A 19,822-nucleotide genomic window follows, 5' to 3' on the forward strand; every position below is an offset into this window, starting at 1 on the left:
AGCAGAATGATTATTACTGACAGAGGAGAATTTATGGTGCTGAGTCTGAGCTGACAGCATGTTTCTTTGCAAGAGTCATCTCTCATCCACTTCATATTTCTCTGAGCAAGGGAGGGAGCAGAAAGTCCAGAGGCTGTTTTTAAGGTAGAAAAAATGGCTCAAAGAGGCCAGGTGGCTCGGCATGGGGAGGGGGATAAGCGGGCTAGAATCCAGAATAATTTCTGGCTGACGACAAAGGGATCTGGCCTTTAGGGTTTAAGGGTGTGGTAGCATGATCCTCAGGGACTGGGACGAGGCCCTTGGACCCAGTGGAAGTGTGAGGACCTCAGGGACCCAGGTCCCATGGTGTCTAGTTCCCCTCCTAGTCACACACTGTGTCATTCTTGGTGATGACACTTTGGGAAGACCTGGCTCCGGGAAGATGACCCCAAAAGTGTAGGTCAACAAAGGCCAGAGGCAGGGGCTACGAGGGGTGATGCCCTCTGTCCTGTCACCTGCTTCCTTCCTTGTCCTGCTGCCAACTTGCTCTTCCACTCCTCATCCCACACATCACCTCCCCAGCTATGTTTCTCTCTCCTCCTGTTGGATGGCTCCAGGAATGGGGAGGAGGGGAATCCAAGGGCAGGTGGGACATGGGAGGACCAGGACCTGACTTCATCAAGATCTGACATTCAAGGGCTTCCCTGGTGGCGCAGTGGTTGAGAGTCCGCCTGCCGATGCAGGGGACACAGGTTCGTGCCCCGGTCCGGGAAGATCCCACATGCCGCGGAGCGGCTGGGCCCGTGAGCCATGGCCACTGAGCCTGCGCGTCCGGAGCCTGTGCTCCGCAACAGGAGAGGCCCGCGTACCGCAAAGGAAAAAAAAAAAAAAAAAAAAGATCTGACATTCAAGACATGGAGGCATAAGGGAAGTGGTAGGAACCTAAAGGTTCTTTATTGATTTGTTTTTTAAGCAGTTTCGCAGAAGGCAGCTCAGGCATGCAAGTCAGGTGCAGAGACGCAAAGGCTCCTTGACATTCTCTTTGGGGCTGAGCTCATCAGCCAGGACCGGTAGGTCGGTCACCAGGGCATCCAGCAGCCCATAGACCTGGAAGAACGGGATGAACATCACTGGCAAAGGTTCGCTCTCTGGAAAGCACCTGCATGTGGGAGCATCCCCCATGCTGCAAGATGGATGGACACATCTATACAAGAGGGACAGCTGGAGAGGGGGACAACTCAAGTTGTGTAGATAAAGCTAAATTTTCTGTAGGACTTTTGCTTTTGCAAATAGATTTTTTTTTTTTTTTGGCTGCGTTGGGTCTTCATTGCTGCACATGGGCTTTCCCTAGTTGCGGCGAGCAGGGGCTACTCTTTGTTGCAGTGCATGGGCTTCTCATTGCGGTGGCTTCTCTTGTTGCAGAGCATGGGCTCTAGGTGCACAGGCTTCAGTAGGTGCAGCACGTGGGCTCAGTAGTTGCAGCACGCGGGCCCTAGAGCATGTGGGCTTCAGTAGTTGCGGCACGTGGGCTCAGTAGTTGTGGCTCGCGGGCTCCAGAGTGCATGCTCAGTAGTGTGGCACACGGGCTTAGTTGCTTCGCGGCATGTGGGATCTTACCAGACCAGGGATCGAACCCGTGTCCCCTGCATTAGCAGGTGGATTCTTAACCACTGTGCCACCAGGGAAGTCCCAGTTTTATTTTTTGAACCAGTCTGGGGCAGTAATCCTGCACTGCCCCTTGGACATATGGGGACATTAGAGCCTAGAGTGGTTAAAGGGGCAATTCCAGGGAGGCCCAGGGAGCAGTGCCCATTTAGTCCCTTGAGGTGACCCAGTTCTACCCTGGCCTCCTGGAGACCAACTTTCCTTCCAGTAAGATCACAGATCCATGCACTGAAATGTCTCCAAGACTGTACCCTGTGGTGGAGCTGGACCACACAAGCCTCAGCAAGTTGATTCTTAATTTCAAAAAGCCAAGCAAGAGACTACCCCACGGGTCCTCAGAGCCCTATGATTACTTTCTAGACCCCATGGAAATCCACAAATCTCAGTGATGTCACCAACAGCAAATGGAGCTTCTGATTAAATGTGATCTGAGTGTTAGCGCAATGCACAATACAACCTCGGCTACCCAGCTGTCCACACCAGAGGAAGACAAAGCATTGCCATTAGACTCCTTGATATATCAAACATGGCTTTGTGGATCTCCCCTCCCAAACCAACAACAATGACAAAGAACAGAACACAACACATAGGTGAATCCCTAAGGACCTACTGCTTAAGAACACATTTTATAAAGTCTCTCCAGCATTTCAAAACCCTTACACTTGCTGGAAATTCACTCTACATGGTGGTCACCCAAGGAACACATCTGCCAAGACGCACCTAACACAGAGAAGAAGTGGGAGCAGCAGAAAGGAAAAGGCTTCTGCTCTGTCCCCCCTAGAATCTATTTCCAAATGGCAGCCGGAGTGATCTTCTAAAGCATGAGTCGGACCACATCACTCCTCAATTCAAAACACTGTGTCCTCACAATGGCCTACAAAGCCCCACATGACCCGCTCCCTCTTGGTGGACTCTCTGCCCTTCTGTCCTCCTGGCTCACTCCCTCTTCTACCCACAGCACTCTTCCTAGATGTCAACATGGCCACACTTCCCTTCCCTTCAAGTCTTTGTTTGATGTCACCTTCCAATGAGGCCCACCTACCCCCACCCGGGGCTTCCCCATCCCCCAGCCCTGGTCTCTCTCTTTTTCCCATAGTGCTCATCACCTAACATACCAGAGGTGTTACTTATTCATGAGGTCTGTCTTGAACACTAGGATGCCCTTCACAAGGGCAGCTCTGCTTCCATCACAATGCAGTAGGCACTTACTGTTTGTGGGATAAACAGAATGAATGAGGGAGCCAGGGAGTGGAGGAAGGTAGGCAGGGCAGGTGTGAGTGAGGGGAGGGCTGAGTGCCAGGCTCTTGCCCTCACCTCAGTATGCAGCCTCTGGGTGTATTTCTCCATGACCAGGGGATCTATGGGTTCCTGAGACGGGATGATGCTGTCAGGGGCAGGGTCTTCCAAGGAAAGCCTGTCCCGACTTGTAGATTTCATCGGTTTCTTGTCATCCTTTGCTTTGTGCTTCTTGCTGTTTAAATGGTCCTGCTTGGAGAGACAGAGACATGCCCGACCTTCAGTAGCTCCTGGGGGAGGTCCAGGACTTTCTCAAGAGCAGCTTAGTGGGGAGCAGGGGCATCATGCTGGCGTGACTGCCCACCTTCCGCAGCGCCTCGTATCCCTTCCCCAGCCCGCGCCCCCAGGCCCAGACGACGTGCTACCTGCCTCTTTCCCAGGTGGCAGCTTGGCTCCTTTTTTATCATCTTTGTCTTTGATTCCCAACTGCTTCTTTTCTTGAGATGGCCCTTTCCGGTCCTCCTTCCCCACTCTCCCGGAAGTCACCTTCACTTCTGTGACAGGAGGTGACTTTCGATCTGAGGAAGGTGAACGGAAGTCAAATGGCCTGTGGCCTAGCTGCCCCCACAGGCAGGAACTGGGAGAGCAACGGGCCCTGGGCCAGCAGTGCTCTAGCTGTTTGAGAGAATCCCCACAGACTGGGAGCAAGGCCCTGGTTCAGGTGCACGACCTTGTGGAACAGGACTGTAGGGCAGGGGTGAGAGGCCCAGACGCCAGTCCCAGCTCCACCCTTTCCCCACGTACGGGATGGCAAGTCATCTTGCCTTTCTGGGACTCCACCTGTAAAACGTGGGGACTGAACTAAGGTGATTGTTAGGGTTGTTTCTAGGTCCCAAATTCTGGCAGCTGATAAAAAGGTAGCAAGAGGCCTACCCCATGGACCAACCTAACGGAGGCTCCACCGGAAGCGTACAAATGGCTGAGGCGCCACCGCCACCCGGGCAAAGGGATGGGAAAGCCTACGCAGAGGTGTGGCTGCACAGTGTCTGACCTCGCGCTTCTGGCACGTGCAAGTAGATGGTCTCCTTCTCAGGCAGGCCCAGCAGAGCCCTCAGCCACAGGGAATGGCTCACCAGGCTGTCAATCACATCTCGCCACAGTTGCAAACTAGAGAGCAAGATATATTGGAGAAAAGCCATTGTCCCTCATTTGCCCTTGAACCTGTAGAGGCTTGGTCCTTAGAAGACACTGGTGCCAGGAACTGCCACCGAAGCACCCTGCCTCTGTCCAGCCAGCACCCTCACTGGCACCCATGCAAGTGCTGGGATGGCGATCTGGCTTCCCTCGGGTGGCAGCCAAGAAAAAGTGGCCCAAGGATAAGGTTAGATCAGTCTTGAACGAACTCCATCTTGAAACCATGGCTAGAACTGGATCCAGTCCCACTGGAGGGGCTAGACTTGCAAAAGACTTCCAGGACAAGGCTCCTGGGGATGTGTTCTGAGGGCCTTGCAAAAGACCCCCCAGGCCTATCCAAGCAAGTTGCAAACAGGCGATGGGAAGGCTGGCGACCAAGTGAGGCTTTTCATGGAATAGGTCCGCTTCTCACTACTCTCTGCTATCGCCTCTGCTCTCAAGGAGCATTCCTCTGCTCATTGAGAAGGAACAAGGAAAGAAGGGGGAAAGGTCTAGGTGCTTACTCTGCCGTGACTCCTCCCCAGAGGGCAGCTGGCATGGGGAGAGCAGCTGTAGGAGCAGCTGCAGACCACAGAGTGTGTGCAGCATCTTTCAGCAACCTGATCTCAAAGAGAGCTCAGCCCCCCTGAGTCCTGGGACTGCTTGCCCAGAACCCCTGGCCACACGCCGCAAAGGGGAAGGGATGGGAGCAGCTCTCCTGGTGGCGGTACCTACCACATCTGGTACAGGAAGTCGGACTGCAACGGCCGCGGTTCCTGGCACAGCTCCAGGGCCGCTTTGTTGAGCCTGATTAGGGCGTCTTCTCTCTGGTTCTCCTCAGGGAGTGCCATCACTACCTGGCCGGTCAGAGGTACCATGGGCAACCGTTCTGCCCAGGACACCAGGGACTCTTGTGTCCTCTACTAACAGGTGTGGTGTGGTAAGGGCAGGTGGCCAGGAGGGGATGCAGCCATGGAGAGTCTGTCTGGGTGCCTTCTGTGGGAGCCTGGGCCCTCCCTCAGAAATCTGTACCCATGAACCCCTTTCCAAGGTTTGCCAGGGTCAGAGAAGGAGTCCCTCCTGCACCACAGTGGCCTAGGCACCCGAGATAAAGAGAGATGACCAAGAGATTGCTTTCTCTGGGCCCTTAGAAGGTTGGTTAAGGCCCTTAGAAGGCTGCCCCTGAGCTGAGGCAGCTCAGGCCAGAAGCACCGGCACCTGGCTATGCCTGGGCCCTTCTCCACCAACCCCCCCAGGGCTGGGGAGGCACCTTTCTGAAGTCCTCCAGGCAGAGGTTCCACTCTGGTGGGGGAAGGCCGTCCAGCTCCTGGGAGCTCCGGACACTCTGCAGGTCGGGGCTCCCCTCCACCAGGATCTCCTCCATGATGCTCTTCTGCTGAGAACCCAGACCAGTCTTCTGGGACCCAACAGGATCTCGGGAGTCCCTGAGGGCCTCACTCTCCTGCCGGGGCAGTTGGGGGTCCAACGCTGGGCTCTTAAGGTGCACAGAAGACCCGACCTTCATCGAGGCCTCCTCCCCATAGGCTGACGGGGCCGCAGCAGCCTGGGTCCTGGGGCTGAGGTGCTCTTCCTCGCCCGGCCTGGCCTCCTCAGCCTTGGGGGGCAGGATGGTGTACTGGTACCACAGTCTGTGCAGGTTTTGCACCACTTGGTGCTGGTAATGCAGCTGCAGCAGAGGCAAGGGAAGACACGTGATGGGGAGGCTGCAACATGGGGGACCCAGAGCCCGAGCCAGCCTGCTCCAGCTTCCCGTTCCCTCGAGAGCGCCGATGGAGGAGGCTGGCAGGAACTGCTGGGCCCAGAGGGGCTCCCCACTTCCCTTTCAACCTAAGCATCTCCAACTTAAAGCTTTTTATACATTTGGGCTTCCAAGGAAGATTGAGTTTGAATTAAGACGTTTTTGAAGCTCTGTTATCACCAAGCATCCACTTACACTAGCTAAGTTATCTTGGGCAAATTACTTAAGCTCCCTGGACCTCAGTTTCTCCCATATAAAATGAGGATATAAATAGTACCCATTGGGCTTCCCTGGTGGCGCAGTGGTTGAGAATCTGCCTGCTAATGCAGGGGACACAGGTTCGAGCCCTGGTCTGGGAGGATCCCACATACCGCGGAGCAACTGGGCCCGTGAGCCACAACTACTGAGCCTGCGCGTCTGGAGCCTGTGCTCCGCAACAGGAGAGGCCACGATAGTGAGAGGCCCAAGCACCGCGATGAAGAGTGGCCCCCACTCGCCACAACTAGAGAAAGCCCTCGCACGGAAACAAAGACCCAACACAGCCAAAAATAAATTAAAAAAAAAAAAAGTAACAAATGTTCAAGTAAATTGGTGTCTTTAAAAAAAAAAATAGTACCCATCTCACAGGACTGCTGTGGAGAAACTGAGTTACTCATGGGAGATGCTAAGAACAGGTCCTGGCACATCAAAGGGTTTGCTATTACTTTCTCCCAGGGCACGCACGAGGGGCAGGGGCCAGTGCTGGGCCTGTACCCGAGGATTCCTATGGTGGAACAGGTCCTCCTCGGTGAGATAGGCGTCCACAGGTGACTGTGCACGCTCCGGGGTCAGGATCCCCCTCAGCAGCTCCTGTAGCATGCTCTCCACGATGGTAACTGCTTCGTGGGAAGCCAGCTTGTTCTGAGGAAGGGAAGGTGGCATAAGCGGCAGCTCAGGCTTTCAAAACGCACGTTACATCCTTGGGGCCGCACGGTTTGGGCCCTGTTGAGAACGTGGCTTGGCCACATGGTCAGTGTCACAGAAATAGTAGAGGGGCATCTTGTGAGAAAGGCTGGTCCTATAGTCAGCAAGTAAAGCAGACATTACATTTGTCAAAATCACCTTTGTTCACCAAGGGCTGAGCCCCAGCTGAAGTAGCTGGCTTGTGTCGGGGGGCCACGATGAATAAAAAAGCACAGCTTTCTCCAGAATCCCACAAAGCACAGCACCAGATGGCCAGGCCATGAGATGGACTGGGGCCGGCAGATTCCCAGTTCCCGTTGTGTTTGTACTCCTGGGTGCCAGCCCCACTAGTTAAATTGTTCTCTCTAGTTTTGCCTGGTTTTGAAGTCATGCCAGTTAAATGCAATTCCACTGGATAGTACCAGACGACAGTGAACAGATACAGTACCAGCACAGAGGGCCATGCGTTGTGTTTGTACTCAGATAAGTACTTGCATGCAGCCTGCATCTTAAGGCCCAGTCTCATTTCTTTCTAATGCAGTAGGGCCGAGCATGGTGAAGCTCAAAGCTGCCCTTTCTCTTGCCTGCACACCCATCTTTTATATCACAAAGCCCCAAGGAGTGTGTTTTGAGCAAGAGTGTGTTTTTGAAAAATTCACCTCTTGGGCTGTGGGAGAAACAAGATCCCTGCAGGCAGTGCCAGGAAGAACACTAGGTAGGTTAACCTACCTAATGTCCACAGGGGCCAAGATCCCGGGTCCCTTACCTCCAATAACTTCCTCTCATCCCTAAAAAGGTCCTGGGTCAGGGAGACTGCATGGAGATTGACCTGCAGTAGAGCACCTCCTAATAGGGTGGGGTGGGTTCCAAACTCCCAACACTCCCTGAAGATCCCAGCATTCAAAGACTTAAAGAAGAAGGGAAAGTTTCTAGTTTCTCCAGGCAGAATCACACCTGAGAGGGACAGAGAAAGAGGTTTTCACCGAGTAGGAGCCACTGAGCCCCAAGCCTGCATGTATAAAGTTAACTAAGCCCTGGTTAGGGTGACCAACTGTCCCAGCTTGCGTAGGACTGAGGGCTTTCTTGGGATGTGGGACTTGCATTGCGAAAACCGGGAATGTCCCAGGCAAGAGGGACAGGTGGTCGTCCCAGCCTCAGGCCTGTGCATATGGGTAACTGAACATCTAGAATGCTTCCGCTCCCCGCTGTGTTCTGCCTCCCACAGGTGGCTCACTCCCCTGTGTTCTCAAGCGTTCCACTGTTCCCCCAGCTGACAGGAACAGTCAGGCGACAACACACTTCACAGGACGGGAGGGACAGGTGGGAAGAGGGGCTCACACTTGCAAGAGCTGGGCATTAGCTAGACTTTGGCTGCAGGAGGGGTGAGCGGGGCGGCTTCTCCCTGGTACCTTCCCGATTGTTGAAGTAAAACCGCTGCATCCTATTCTGCTTCAGGTCTTGGAAAGAGTCCAGCTGGGACCTCCTCCGCCAGCCATACCAAATGGCCACTGTGCCATTATTGACCACGGTCAGTTCTGAAGATGCTTTCTCCCCTTCTAGAGTTTCAAAGGTCAAGCGGACAGCAATTCCAACGTGCCTCTGGGGAGAGAAGAGGCATGAGAGATGTCTCTGTGGGAGGTCCTGGCCTAGGGTGACCAACTCAGCCTGGTTTGCCGGGACTTTTCCGGGTTTGGCACTGGAAGTCTCCTGGGCCTGGCCGCTCTCAAACAGATAGGTATCATACCCCAAAAGTGGCTGTCCCTGCCATCAGCAGTAAGGAGAGGAGATAAAACAGATTTTTAAAAACATTTCTGTTCCTTAGCATCTGAAGAATATTTTAGAACCTTCTTAAAGCCATACCTGTTTGAGAAGGTTTGCTTATTTACATGTTTGGGACTAGGTACAAACTGGGTGGCTTGTGACACTCTCTTTCCAGCCTTGTGACACTCTCTTTTCAGCCTTGTGACTTTATTCTGGCTCAAGTTAGCGTTGCTGTTACCATTTTCAGACACATACTGAAAGCATGACCAGATAAAAACTCAAACAGGAGACCGTGCAGACTCCTTGTGACTGCCGCAGCCACCCTGGGACTGCCCCACGAGGGAGGCCCTTCCAGCAGGTGGGTGAGGGTGAAGGCCGTTTTACCTTGTCCTCTGGGTTACTGCCTCGGATCCAGCAAGCTGGCTTCCCACAGAACAGCAGAGAAGGGCCAAGAATAGGCATAGGGACCACATCAGGGTAATTGGCCAATAAGTCTCTGTAAGAAAAAGCAATGACTTATTTTCCCTGAGTCTGCCACAGTCTTGCCACATGGAGCCCACGGAAATGGTCGCCAGAAAATCTGGAGATGTGCCCGGCTCTGCCCTCCAGCGGAGCATCATCGGCTCCATCCTGCTCCGTTCCTGTAGTGGGAGGTTCTTGGACATAAAGAGACTCTTCATGCAGAGCCGCTCAGCACTGGGAGCGTCTGGAGGGGCCCCATTTATGAGCAAAGGAATGTCTAGGAAATCTCCACTAGGAGTTGGTTGCTGGAAGAGAACAGATGGCAATAGTAAAGCGAGCACAGGTGTTCCTTCGAATGGGCTAGAGGAGGGGGTGACAGCCATTAGCGAGAGGCTGGGATGGAGGCACCCTGATTTCAGGGAGGGAAGCTTGCCCTACAATACTTGAAGGTGCTGGGGAAGCCACACTCTCCAACCGCTCTCCCTAGGGCCCAGCCCCAACTCACAAGTGCACTGTATCTCCAGAGGAGTTTTCCTGGCTCCTTTCAAACACTGAATAGTCTTCCACCATAACAGTGGAGAAAGGCCGCCCTTTGCCCACCACCTCCAGGCCATCAATATCCTCAGAGAGACAGAGAAAGGAAAGGTTAGCTGACTGAAGACAGGCACCACCCTGAGGGGCTTCAGACTAGGCACAGACTACCGACCTGCTGGCTAAAATCCAGCTCCGCCATGATGCTCTGTAGTTCCTTGCGTCGGTAGATCAGAAACAGACTCCGATCCCAGGTGTAGCGGTACCAAGCATCCTTCTGGGCTGGCAATCCTAGAGCAGGGTCCAAGGACCCTCAGCACAGGCTGCTGCCACGCCCCCTTCCCCAACCACTTTCAAGGGCTCTGAGAGCGCCCATCCCAGCACCGTTTCTGGAAGAGCTGAAAACACAGCTTCTCTGTGAGCTGGGCTCCCCTCCTTCTGGTCCCACACCTACTGCCTCAGCAGCCCTGCACAGGACTCCTGCAAAATTAGCTTCCAAACCGTCAAATCTTTGGATTATAATAAAAGTAACAACAGCAGCTACCTTTTATTGAGTGTTTAACAATGGGCCAGAACCTCTTAAAACACAGCACGTCTCCTTTAACCCTCTCACAACCCCATGAGTATTTTACAGATAGGGAAACTGAGGACCAGAGAGGTTAAATAACTCGCTGGTGTTCACAAACTCAACACAGCGGGGATCTGAACCCAGACAGCCTGGCAGCCTTTAAAGCAGTGCTGCCCATTAGAAATACGATGCAAACCACAAATGCAAGCCATGTATATGTAATTTAAAATTTTCCAGATGCCACATTTAAAACGATAAAAAAAAAACAGATGGAATTAATTTTAATAATACAGTTTAACCCAATATATTAAAAATCTTATTTCAACACGTAATCAATACAAAAATTATTAATAAAATCTATTTTTTCGGGGCTTCCCTGGTGGCACAGTGGTTGAGAGTCCGCCTGCCGATGCAGGGGACACGGGTTCGTGCCCCGGTCCGGGAAGATCCCACATGCCGCGGCGCGGCTGGGCCCGTGAGCCATGGCCGCTGAGCCTGCGCGTCCGGAGCCTGTGCTCCGCAACGGGAGAGGCCACAACAGTGAGAGGCCCGCGTAGCGCAAAAAAAAAAATCTATTTTTTCGAACTGATCTTCGAAACCCAGTGCAACGCTTACACTTACAGCACATCTCAGTTCAGACCGGCCACATTCCGCTCAGCAGCCATGGTGGCTCAGCTGCAGTAAGGCAGCACCGCCCTAGAGCCCAGGCTTCTGCCTGCTCCTCCCACCACTGCTACCGCGGTCTTACTGAAGAGAGGACTGAACCTCCGCACCGGAGCCCTGATCTTTCCCCCCAGCCAGTCACATTTACAGCCCGCTCCTCACCCATCTCCACCTGGATGGAGCGGGGCTTCCTGACGTGAGTGATTGGTTCCACGAGGCCACGCTGAGTTTTTGTCTTCGTCATTACCAGACCCATCATTTCATCTCCCAAGTATTCTGGTTGACTCCAGAACCCACTGGTCAATTCACAGCCCTGGTGATGGAGGACAGATGAGTCAGACCACCTGAGCACCTTGGAGAGAGGCTGGTGGGGAGCCTGGGAAGACAAGAGCTCCACAGACTACAGATGCTCCCTCTGGGGGATTCGCACTGCCCTGCCTGAGAGCAGGAGAGAAGCACCCACTTTCTTATCTTCAGGCTGCCCTGTTGTACGTTTACCTGGCTCCAGCCAGGGCGGGTTGTTCCAGGTACTGACATACCAGAACACAACATGGCACCCTGGGGCGACTGAAAGGTGGAGCCTCAGCTTTTAGGAGACAACACTAAGACGAAGACTATTCTGATAACTTAGTGCCAGTGGTATCTTTCTCCTCAAACTGACTAACAGTGACCACCACAGGCCGAATCACTTACCTGGCCAGTCCCTGAACGATCAGTAATAGGACCAATAATAGAATTTAGTAAAGACCTTGAGGGCTTAACAATGCTTTGCACTGGATAGATTTTTTTTTTGTACCCAGCTGTCCAGACCCCTCCCACAGGGTACCTGGGAACGCTGTCCTTACCTTCCCATCAGGCCGTGTTGGCAGAGTTTGGTCAAGGAGCTCCCGTTCTTCCTGGATCTTTCTGTAGGCCTCCCCCGTGCACATCAGCAGCTCGCCGACTGGCCTCTTCAGCCGTTCTAGCAAGAAAGCCAAGAATGCAGTCCCGCCACCAAACAGAACAGACAGGGGCCCGAGCTCTCTGCCCTGATCAGCTCCAGTCACTGGGCTGATTTCACGACCCACTAAGAGCAAGAAGCACTCGGGAGTACTCAGCACAAACGTGACCAGCCTGAATCCAGGTTCTGGAGGTGAAGGGAGAGAAAAAGAAGAAAAGGCACGAGCCGCGGAGCCTTGATGCCATGTGAGGCCAGGCAGGAGCCCTGTCCGCTCTGCTCACCACTGAGGGCTTCCTGCTGCTTCTTCCGAAGGGCTATGTGGCGCTGCCAGTTTTTCAGAAAGTTGTGCTGAAGAGGTGGGGCCCAGGGAGGATGTGCCTTCTCTTCTTTTGGGGCTTCCTGCTTCGGCTCTTCTTTAGCTGAGATGAGGGTCATCAGACAGGGTGGGGTGTGGATCAGCTCAGCCAGCTGAAAAGAGCAACGTGAGCGTGGAGGGCAGGGGAAGGCGCTGAACCGGGGCGGAGCAGACTTCTCCAGGCCTGAATCCCTGCTGTCCTCCCGCTCTGCTGAGTCCCTCCTTTCCAGGACCCCAAGGTAGCAAGTGACAGAAAGCAAATCGCAAAACAAGGGGGGCTTGGAAGCTGCTGTCAGTCCCCTCCCGCCTAGAATGGGAACGCTTGTTCTAAGATTGTGGTCAACGTCCTTTAATGTGTCTGTCCTCCTCACAGCTGGTGTTGACACCCTCACCTGCTGCACGACTGAGCCATTTTTATTGGACCCCAGGCCTCTTAGCACCTGACCAATCAGAGATTCTTTGCCTGGAACCAGAGAATTAAAGAAACTGAAAGACAGACAGACTCTCCATGTGGCCCCGGGAGCTGTGGGGAGCCACCTTCCTGCACCACGTGGACTGAGGAGGAGAGCAGGCCAGTCTTTCGAGAAGGGGAGATAAAGCCGGGGCACAGAGGAGCAGAGGGCAACGGGGGAGCGTGGGCCCAGTGTGACGGGAGCCAGACACACTCTCGCCTTGGGGTTCCTCAAGGCACTTCTGTCTCCTTCAGCTGAAGCTAGCCTATGGTGGCTTCATTATTTGGGGGGAAGGGTCACTTATCACCTCAGATTCTGGGACCCAGAGCCTGGACTCTCTCTGTGACTCCAGTCCTGCTGGACTCTGCCAGGTGGTAAGACCACAACGACATCAGTGACTTCTCTCCCCCAGGCAGCTCTGTACAAACGAACCTGGGTGTTCCCTCGAGCAACTGCAATTCTCTTAAAGTCCTGGAGACTCCCCAAGATGTGGTGGGGCAGGATCTGGTCACTGCCATAGAGGATGTCACCTGGCCCTGGGGGTAAAAAGAAGAGGGGGGAAGGTAAGCTATAGTCAGCTGGTATAAACGATTCAAGAGGCTACTCTCTGATGAGGGCCCGGCATCCTCTCCAGGATGACCCAGGAATTCAGATGCCAGGGCCAAGGCTGGGCATACCAGAGTAGTCCAGGGGCTTCGTGGCTGCATCTGGAGTAGCAGGATGTGCTATTAAGTGGCAGACCTTCTTCCTATGACCCTTGGGTTTGAGTTTACGGAAGATAAGTTTCTGGGTAATTGCAGGTTTATCTTCTGTTTCAATAAGGCGAGGAATATGTTGCTAAAAAGAAATAAAACGAGGAGATTCCGCATGAGATCAGGAGGAGGAAAAACACCACCCTTCTCCTCTGTCCTAGCTCTTGGTGGAATTCCTGAAGGCGGACAAATCTGTTTCTCTAGATCTCTAGATCTGTCCATATGTTCTGTCGAGGAAATGCCTGTGTAACAGCTATGAGGCTTAGTAACATCCTGGAAAAAAAAATAACATCTCATGCCTCCAGATAGGTCAGGTGAGAAGTGGCTGACTCTCCCAGGGAAGGCAGGGGGTTATCCACATCTGTAACTTTGCTTCTTAAACTCATTGTCCCTTATGTGAAATGGGGATGGCAGCACTGGCCTCTATGGGAAGCGAATTACTTCGTTCTCTCTTCCCTGTGGTTCTATATGAATCTTAGAAACGTTAAACAAACAACATGGTAAATTCCTTTAGATGCAAAAGTGAACAGATTTATGTTTGATGGATTTTTCCATGGAATTAGACACTCCCTCTGAGTAGGGAGGCAGTGGACAGACAATGGACATGGTTGAAGTTCTAGACAGCCTAGGTGGCAAGGAGAGGTTCCTGCAGGAAGGGATCCCTGGACTTCATCCTTACCTTCCTCAAGTCTTCCTTCTTAATGGCTAAGGCAAGAATGTCATCTCCTTGTAGGACATTGCTAACAGGTTCAGGTTCTTCCTGAATGGGGGGTGTGGGCTGTTCAGGTACTTTTGCCCGCTTCTTTTCTGAAGAGGAGCAAAGTTCAAGTGCTTAAAAATAGATAGATATTAGCCTTCACGTTGGGGGTGCAAAGCTAGCCACCTGGATGGACAGCAGAGGCTGCCAAGGTGGCCTGGGTAGCACTTTGCTGGGGCGACAGGAGTTCTCTCTTGTAGGTCCCCCCCGCCACCACAGTGACCGAGGCTTCTGTAGCTGGAACTGAGATCAGAAGACGTTCCATTCCAGGCTGTGCTACTTATAAGCTGGACAACCTTGGGTACATCACTTAACCTCTCTTGGTCTCAGTCCTCTCTTTCGTAAAAAGAGGACGCTGGACTAAATCAGTGGTTCCCAAACATTAGTCAGGTGTCTGTCTCAGAATCTCCTGGGGGTTTTACAAGTACAGCGTCCTGGCTCCTGAGCTTCTAAAACTCCCTAGGTGGCTCTGATGCACAGTGCTTTGGGACAACTGGATGAGATGCCTTCTTACCCTCCCATCCATTCTTCTGGGTGAAGGCACTGAGCTTCCTAAGACACTGATGAAAATTCAGATGCTCTGGGGAAAGCAGAACGTTCACCACTGACCATTTACTTCACATTCTTCATTTAACAAATACTGTTTAAGCATCTTCTACATGTCAGGCACCGAGCTAGGTTCTGAGGGTATAAGGCAAAGCCTTAGGCTTCAAAGAGCACATGCCCATGGGAGACAACACTGTCAAACAGACTGAAGTGGGGTGACTATGGCAGCATCCAGGGGACCCCAGTCTGGTGGGTGGGGTGGTCAGGGAGGGCTTCCTAAGGAGGTAATTAGACTGAGAGCTGAAGGATGAAAAGAGACAACGGAAAGAGAATGGAGAACAGGAATTCCAAAGGGCATAGCATGAAGAGGCCTAGAGGCAAGAGAGAATGGAGCACCTGCCTGGAACTCAAAGCATGTGTTTTTAAATAGCTGGAGTGCAGCGAGGTGGGAGGCAGGAAGCAGCGTCTGGAGAGAAAAGTAGGAGCCATACCACTAAGAGCTTAGTGAGCCGCGTAAAGGACTTCAGTTTTTAGCCTGTGGGCCATGACATGGCAAAGAACGGATTAGGGGGTGCAAGACTGAGCGCAAGATTATTGAGGAGTCTGCTGCGGTGGTGAACTGGTTGGCGGAAGTAGCTCATGGGCCTGGAGGAAAGTGGAGCCATCTGAGCCTGTATCTTCCATGCGCCATGCCAGAGCACGGTACGGAGAACGCATGCGGCGGAAGCAAGTTTCTTCCCAACGAGGACACATTCCCTGCCTTCCTTCCACAGAGGTGGGTTAACAGTTTCAAATGCATCTCGTTCCTCTGGCTGGTATCCTCCTGTCTGCTGCCCTCTGGTTCAGAAAGCTTTGATATAAGGCCCTACACAAAATAATCAAGAGAAAACCTAAGCACTGTCTTTAATGACTTTAAGACACAACTTGGTTTTGTCCACTGTTTCTCACAGTATTCTAATTTTTAAGAAGCAATATCATTAAAACATCAACGCAGGTGTTTTGGTTACCAAAATCAAACTATTTTTTAGAAACTGCCCACATACTCAGTGGCAAAAAAAAAAAACCCAAGCCAGAATCATTCTAAACATAACTCTAGGGACTTCCCTCGTGGCTCAGTGGTTAAGAATCTGCCTGCCAATGCAGGGGACACAGGTTCGAGCCCTGGTCCGGGAAGATCCTACATGCAGCAAAGCAACTAAGCCCGTGCACCACAACTACTGAGCCTGCGCTCTAGAGCCCGCAAGCCACAGCTAGAGCCCGTGTGCCACAACTACTGAGCCCGTGTGCCACAACTACTGAAGCCCGCGCACCTAGAGCCCGTGCTCCGCAACAAGAGAAGCCACCGCAATGAGAAGCCGGCGCACCACAATGAAGAGTAGCCCCCGCTTGCCGCAACTAGAAAAAGCCCGCGCGCAGCAACAAAGACCCAACGCAGCCATAGACAAATAAATAAATAAAATTTAAAACTAAAATAAAATAAACATAACTCTAAATTTCGCTATCGGCCAGAGTCCACCTCCTCAGCAGTGGGGTCAGAGTAAACTCAGGAGCATCTACTAGTCAAGCCACATGGCCCTGTGCACACAAACCCACATGGGGCTAAATGGCTTGACGGCGAGTCCTGGTCCCATCCTCGCCACGTGTGGAGATGCAGACTTAGGTTTTGATCTCTACTTCCCCTCTCCCTTCTACACAGTCACCAAAGTTGGTGGTAGACCAAGAAAGAATTGGTACTAGTTGAAGGTTCCCTTTTATAGATATTTTGGTATTATTTATATTCTCCAGGAGATTTGCTTCCTCTGTCCGTCACCCTTGCTGGTTCCACATCTTCTCAAGGGATTAAACATCTCCAGGTATATGCTTTTTACTGATGGGTGTAATTACACATAATTACCATGTGTAAATTTATAAACCTTCAACGTTGCTGAAGACTTCTGAAATAGTCAGTGAAACTCTGGTCTGAGGTTTTTCTAAGATGGTTGTATCTTCAATGTAGTGCAATACATGCGCTGCTACTGTATAGTCAGGGAATGGTGCGTTCTAGTTAATATTCATAGAAAGGATACATACATTTTAAACTTCAATTCAATATAGTGAATATTTACTAAGTACTTTCTATGTACTATAAATTACAGAGAAAATGGTATAAAACGTTAAGATATGGCTCCTTCTCTTGAGGAACTGAAAGACGCAGCAAACACTAACACACACCAATCATAACCTAAGAGCCTAAATTAGTGGCACGGACAATAGCTTTGGTTACACATCAAAGAAGGAACAGATGGATGTATATCATAAAGTTAGGGCTCTAAGGAAAGGTTCAGAAGAGCAGCTGCAGGGGTCAGAGGCAGCTTCACCAGTTAAGTTAGACCTTGAAGGACCAGAAGGCCTCGCATAGGCAGAATAGCAAACAGAGGTGTTCCAGGTTAAGATCACAATCAGAGCAAAGGTGGAGGCGGGGCTGAGCATGGCATACGTGAGGCATGGTGACACAGAAGGCCTGTAGAGGAGGTGGGGGTGATAGTGGGGATGAGAGGAAAACCAGGGCATCATGGCTTTGTAAACTAAGTCTGAAGCATCTGATCCTCCTCTGTTGGCAAGAAGGAGGTTTGGTTCAGAAGAGTGAGTTGATGAAAGCAGCATTTCAGAGTGACTCATCCTATGAGGGTAAGCCAGGTAGACAGGAAGGGCACAGACAAGTTGGAAGGATGATCCTGTGGGGGTCATTTCAGGGCCTGTGGGAGGTTTCCACAGGTCAAAGTATGTCTCACTACTGAACCTGTACAGGGCCAGCTATTTCCAGTTCTTTGGTCTGGAAACCCAAGCTGAGTGGGGTTCCTGGTGAGCCACACAGCTGGCACTTCGCCCTCGTCCTGACAGCTGTGAGGGGGTCAGAGACCAGCCCCCCTGCATGAGGCAGTCAGATGACACCTCTGCTGGAGCTAGCCCAGGCAGCTGGAAGCAAGGTGCTCAGGTAGGGTGGGAGGGACAGGGTTGGCAGAGGGGGAGGGGGGAGCTACGGAGGGAGAAGAAACCCTATTTTTTCTGCTTCTTGTTTCATCTAAATGTTATTCTTTATTAGTGTTAATTAAGGTCTTCAGGAAATTCTGACCTCACAGTTGCACCGGGGGAACCGAGGGAGGGGCTGTCCCTACCTGGGCTGAGCTTTAACTGATGGTGGAGAGGGATCTGGTATTGCTGAGAGTCTTCCCAGTTTCTTAGCAACTACAGCAAGGAGAAACCTAGGAGTCAAAGGGCTCAGGTCCCTAAACAGGTTTAAAGTCACAATATTTGCTTGCCTTTTTGCTATAATTCAGAGCTTTTGGAGAAACACAGCGAAAGATTACAGTTATTGATTAACTTTATTATATTGGGGGGGGGAGGAAGTATTGCCTACTACATTAGAAGCTTCCCCCAAGATATTTAGGAGGAAAAAGGTACCTTGCATGCTTCTTTCTTTCTTCACCTTAATGCCTGTCCTTAAATGAAGGGCTATTTATTTATTTTTAAATTATTGTTTCTGATTTTATTTTTTTTAATTTTTAAAAAATTTTTACTGAAGTAGAGTTGACTTACAATGTTGTGTTAGTTTCAGGTGTACAGCACAGTGATTCAGTTATACACACATATATATATAATTTATTCTTTTTCAGATTCTTTTTCCTTATAGTTTATTACAAAATACTGAGTATAGTTCCCCATACTATACAGTAGATTCAAGGGCTATTTAACAAACTAAATTTCTTCTTATTAAAAATAAATATGCAATGAAAAAAATCTTTCCTTGATTTGTTTACAGCAGAAAGTTCAAATCTGATAAGGTCCCCAGAAACTAGGTAAGCAGGGGGCAGTACCTAGGAAAGCCCTTGACTGCCCTTGGGAAAGAAGACCAGCTATTTTTCTCTCTTTCTTTCTTAACTGTTAAAAATTATATCATGAAAGAGCATCTCAATGTAGCCTACATTGGACTTTTATACTATGAAGAAGCATTAACTAAAGGCATTCTTTCCAGGCCTCCCAGGGAACCCTACTGTCTCCAGGCCTGCCCCCTCCTCGCACTGAGCTCGCACCACAATCTTAGGCTGGGTCTCCCCAAGGCCTGCAACGGCATGCCGACTTTTTGACCTAGCATGTAAAGCCAGTTTGTGGTCTGGTCCCTGATCACCTGTGCAGTCCCCTCTGGCTCCTTTCCCCCTTCTCCACACTCACCACCTCTGCCCTGGCCATCAATGTCACAGTTCCATGCCTCAGCTGACGCTGCTCCCTAGACTTGGAGAAGCAAATCGCTTTTTTTTTTTTGACTAGCCATAAATGTCATCCTCTTCAGAAAACTATCCCCCCTAACTCCACCGTCCAAGGCTTGGGTCAGGTGCTCTGATCCCCCTTAATAGCTATGGGATCCTATATCACAGCCTTTATACTTGATCGGTTTCTCCTCCTCCGTTTCCTGAGGTCTGGGGTCCCACAGTTACCACCGATAGCGTTGTTGCCCAGCACAGTGCCCACACACAGGTATAGGGCGCGCCTTGTCCCGTACCCCATTCCCGCGTGATCTTTACCTCCATCCTGGTGTCACCCCCATCCTCCAGGCCCCGTGTCGTGAATCCCAAGAACCCCTGCCCCTGTCTGGCTTTCCTGAGCTCCCAAGGCAGCCAGCGCCAACCTTTCACGCTCTCTGGGGCCTCCAAGAATCTGTTTGTAGGTATTCTAAGGCGGGACTCCTTCTTTAGAGACTTCATGGTGCCGCCCGGGCTGTGAGCGTGGCCCTGCGCCGCCGGGACCCGGAAAAACCGGGCTGTGCGGCAGCTCCCGCGACTCTGCGCGCGCCCGCCCAACAGAGGCCTCCCGGGCGTCCATAGCAACCAGCGCCCCGAGCGGGGGCGCGCACCCACCGAACAACTTGGGCGGAGACTGCTTGGAAACCACCTTTGTCATCTTGCCGCGCCCACGCGCCAGCCGCCGGCCGCTCTTCTGGCACTGACCCTGAGAACGCCCCAGACCCGGATCGTGACGTCACAGGAGGCGCCGGCGGGCGCCGACAAGTCAGTAGCCAGGCGGGCGGGGCGGAGCCAGGCGGGGAAGGGGCGGGGGAGGGGGCGGGGGAGAGGCGACTCGGGGGCGGGGGAGAGAAACGGAGGAAGCAAGTAGGGGCTCCGCCACCCTCTCGGCCGTTTCCCGCTGCCCCCGACGCCCACCACGGCCTGCAGCCCGGCTCCCGCTGTTGCTCGGCCCCTCCGCACAGCCACCACGGGATCGAGCCTTTCACGCGGTGCGGAAAACC

At 52.1% G+C, this 19,822-nt stretch overlaps 1 protein-coding gene across 9 annotated transcripts; it reads right to left on the reverse strand.

Moving 5' to 3' along the window:
* Positions 1 to 863: 863 nt before the first annotated feature.
* On the reverse strand, positions 864 to 19,541 carry MYCBPAP (MYCBP associated protein). Of its 9 annotated transcripts, none has more exons than XM_029212845.1 (19): positions 19,434 to 19,541; positions 13,918 to 14,045; positions 13,164 to 13,323; positions 12,919 to 13,022; positions 11,961 to 12,147; positions 11,585 to 11,700; positions 10,902 to 11,052; positions 9,684 to 9,799; positions 9,483 to 9,598; positions 8,900 to 9,011; positions 8,164 to 8,353; positions 7,521 to 7,708; positions 6,566 to 6,712; positions 5,324 to 5,740; positions 4,789 to 4,910; positions 3,932 to 4,047; positions 3,310 to 3,458; positions 2,959 to 3,132; positions 864 to 1,086 (listed from the first exon to the last, which is right to left on the reverse strand). In XM_029212845.1, exons 1-19 carry the CDS (start codon positions 19,474 to 19,476, stop codon positions 985 to 987), a joined length of 2,838 nt encoding a protein of 945 aa, XP_029068678.1. In that variant the 5' UTR covers positions 19,477 to 19,541; the 3' UTR covers positions 864 to 984. The 9 variants fall into 9 exon arrangements, 7 of the variants coding, with proteins under 7 accessions (XP_029068678.1, XP_029068676.1, XP_029068680.1 ...); XM_029212843.1 differs by lacking the exon at positions 19,434 to 19,541 and adding an exon at positions 19,205 to 19,342; XM_029212848.1 differs by having other exon boundaries at positions 867 to 1,086; positions 2,959 to 3,129.
* Positions 19,542 to 19,822: the final 281 nt, after the last annotated feature.

Source organism: Monodon monoceros, unplaced genomic scaffold (assembly GCF_005190385.1).
Source record: "Monodon monoceros isolate NGI ecotype Baffin Bay Population unplaced genomic scaffold, NGI_Narwhal_1 Super_Scaffold_9, whole genome shotgun sequence".
Classification (NCBI taxonomy): domain Eukaryota; kingdom Metazoa; phylum Chordata; class Mammalia; order Artiodactyla; family Monodontidae; genus Monodon; species Monodon monoceros.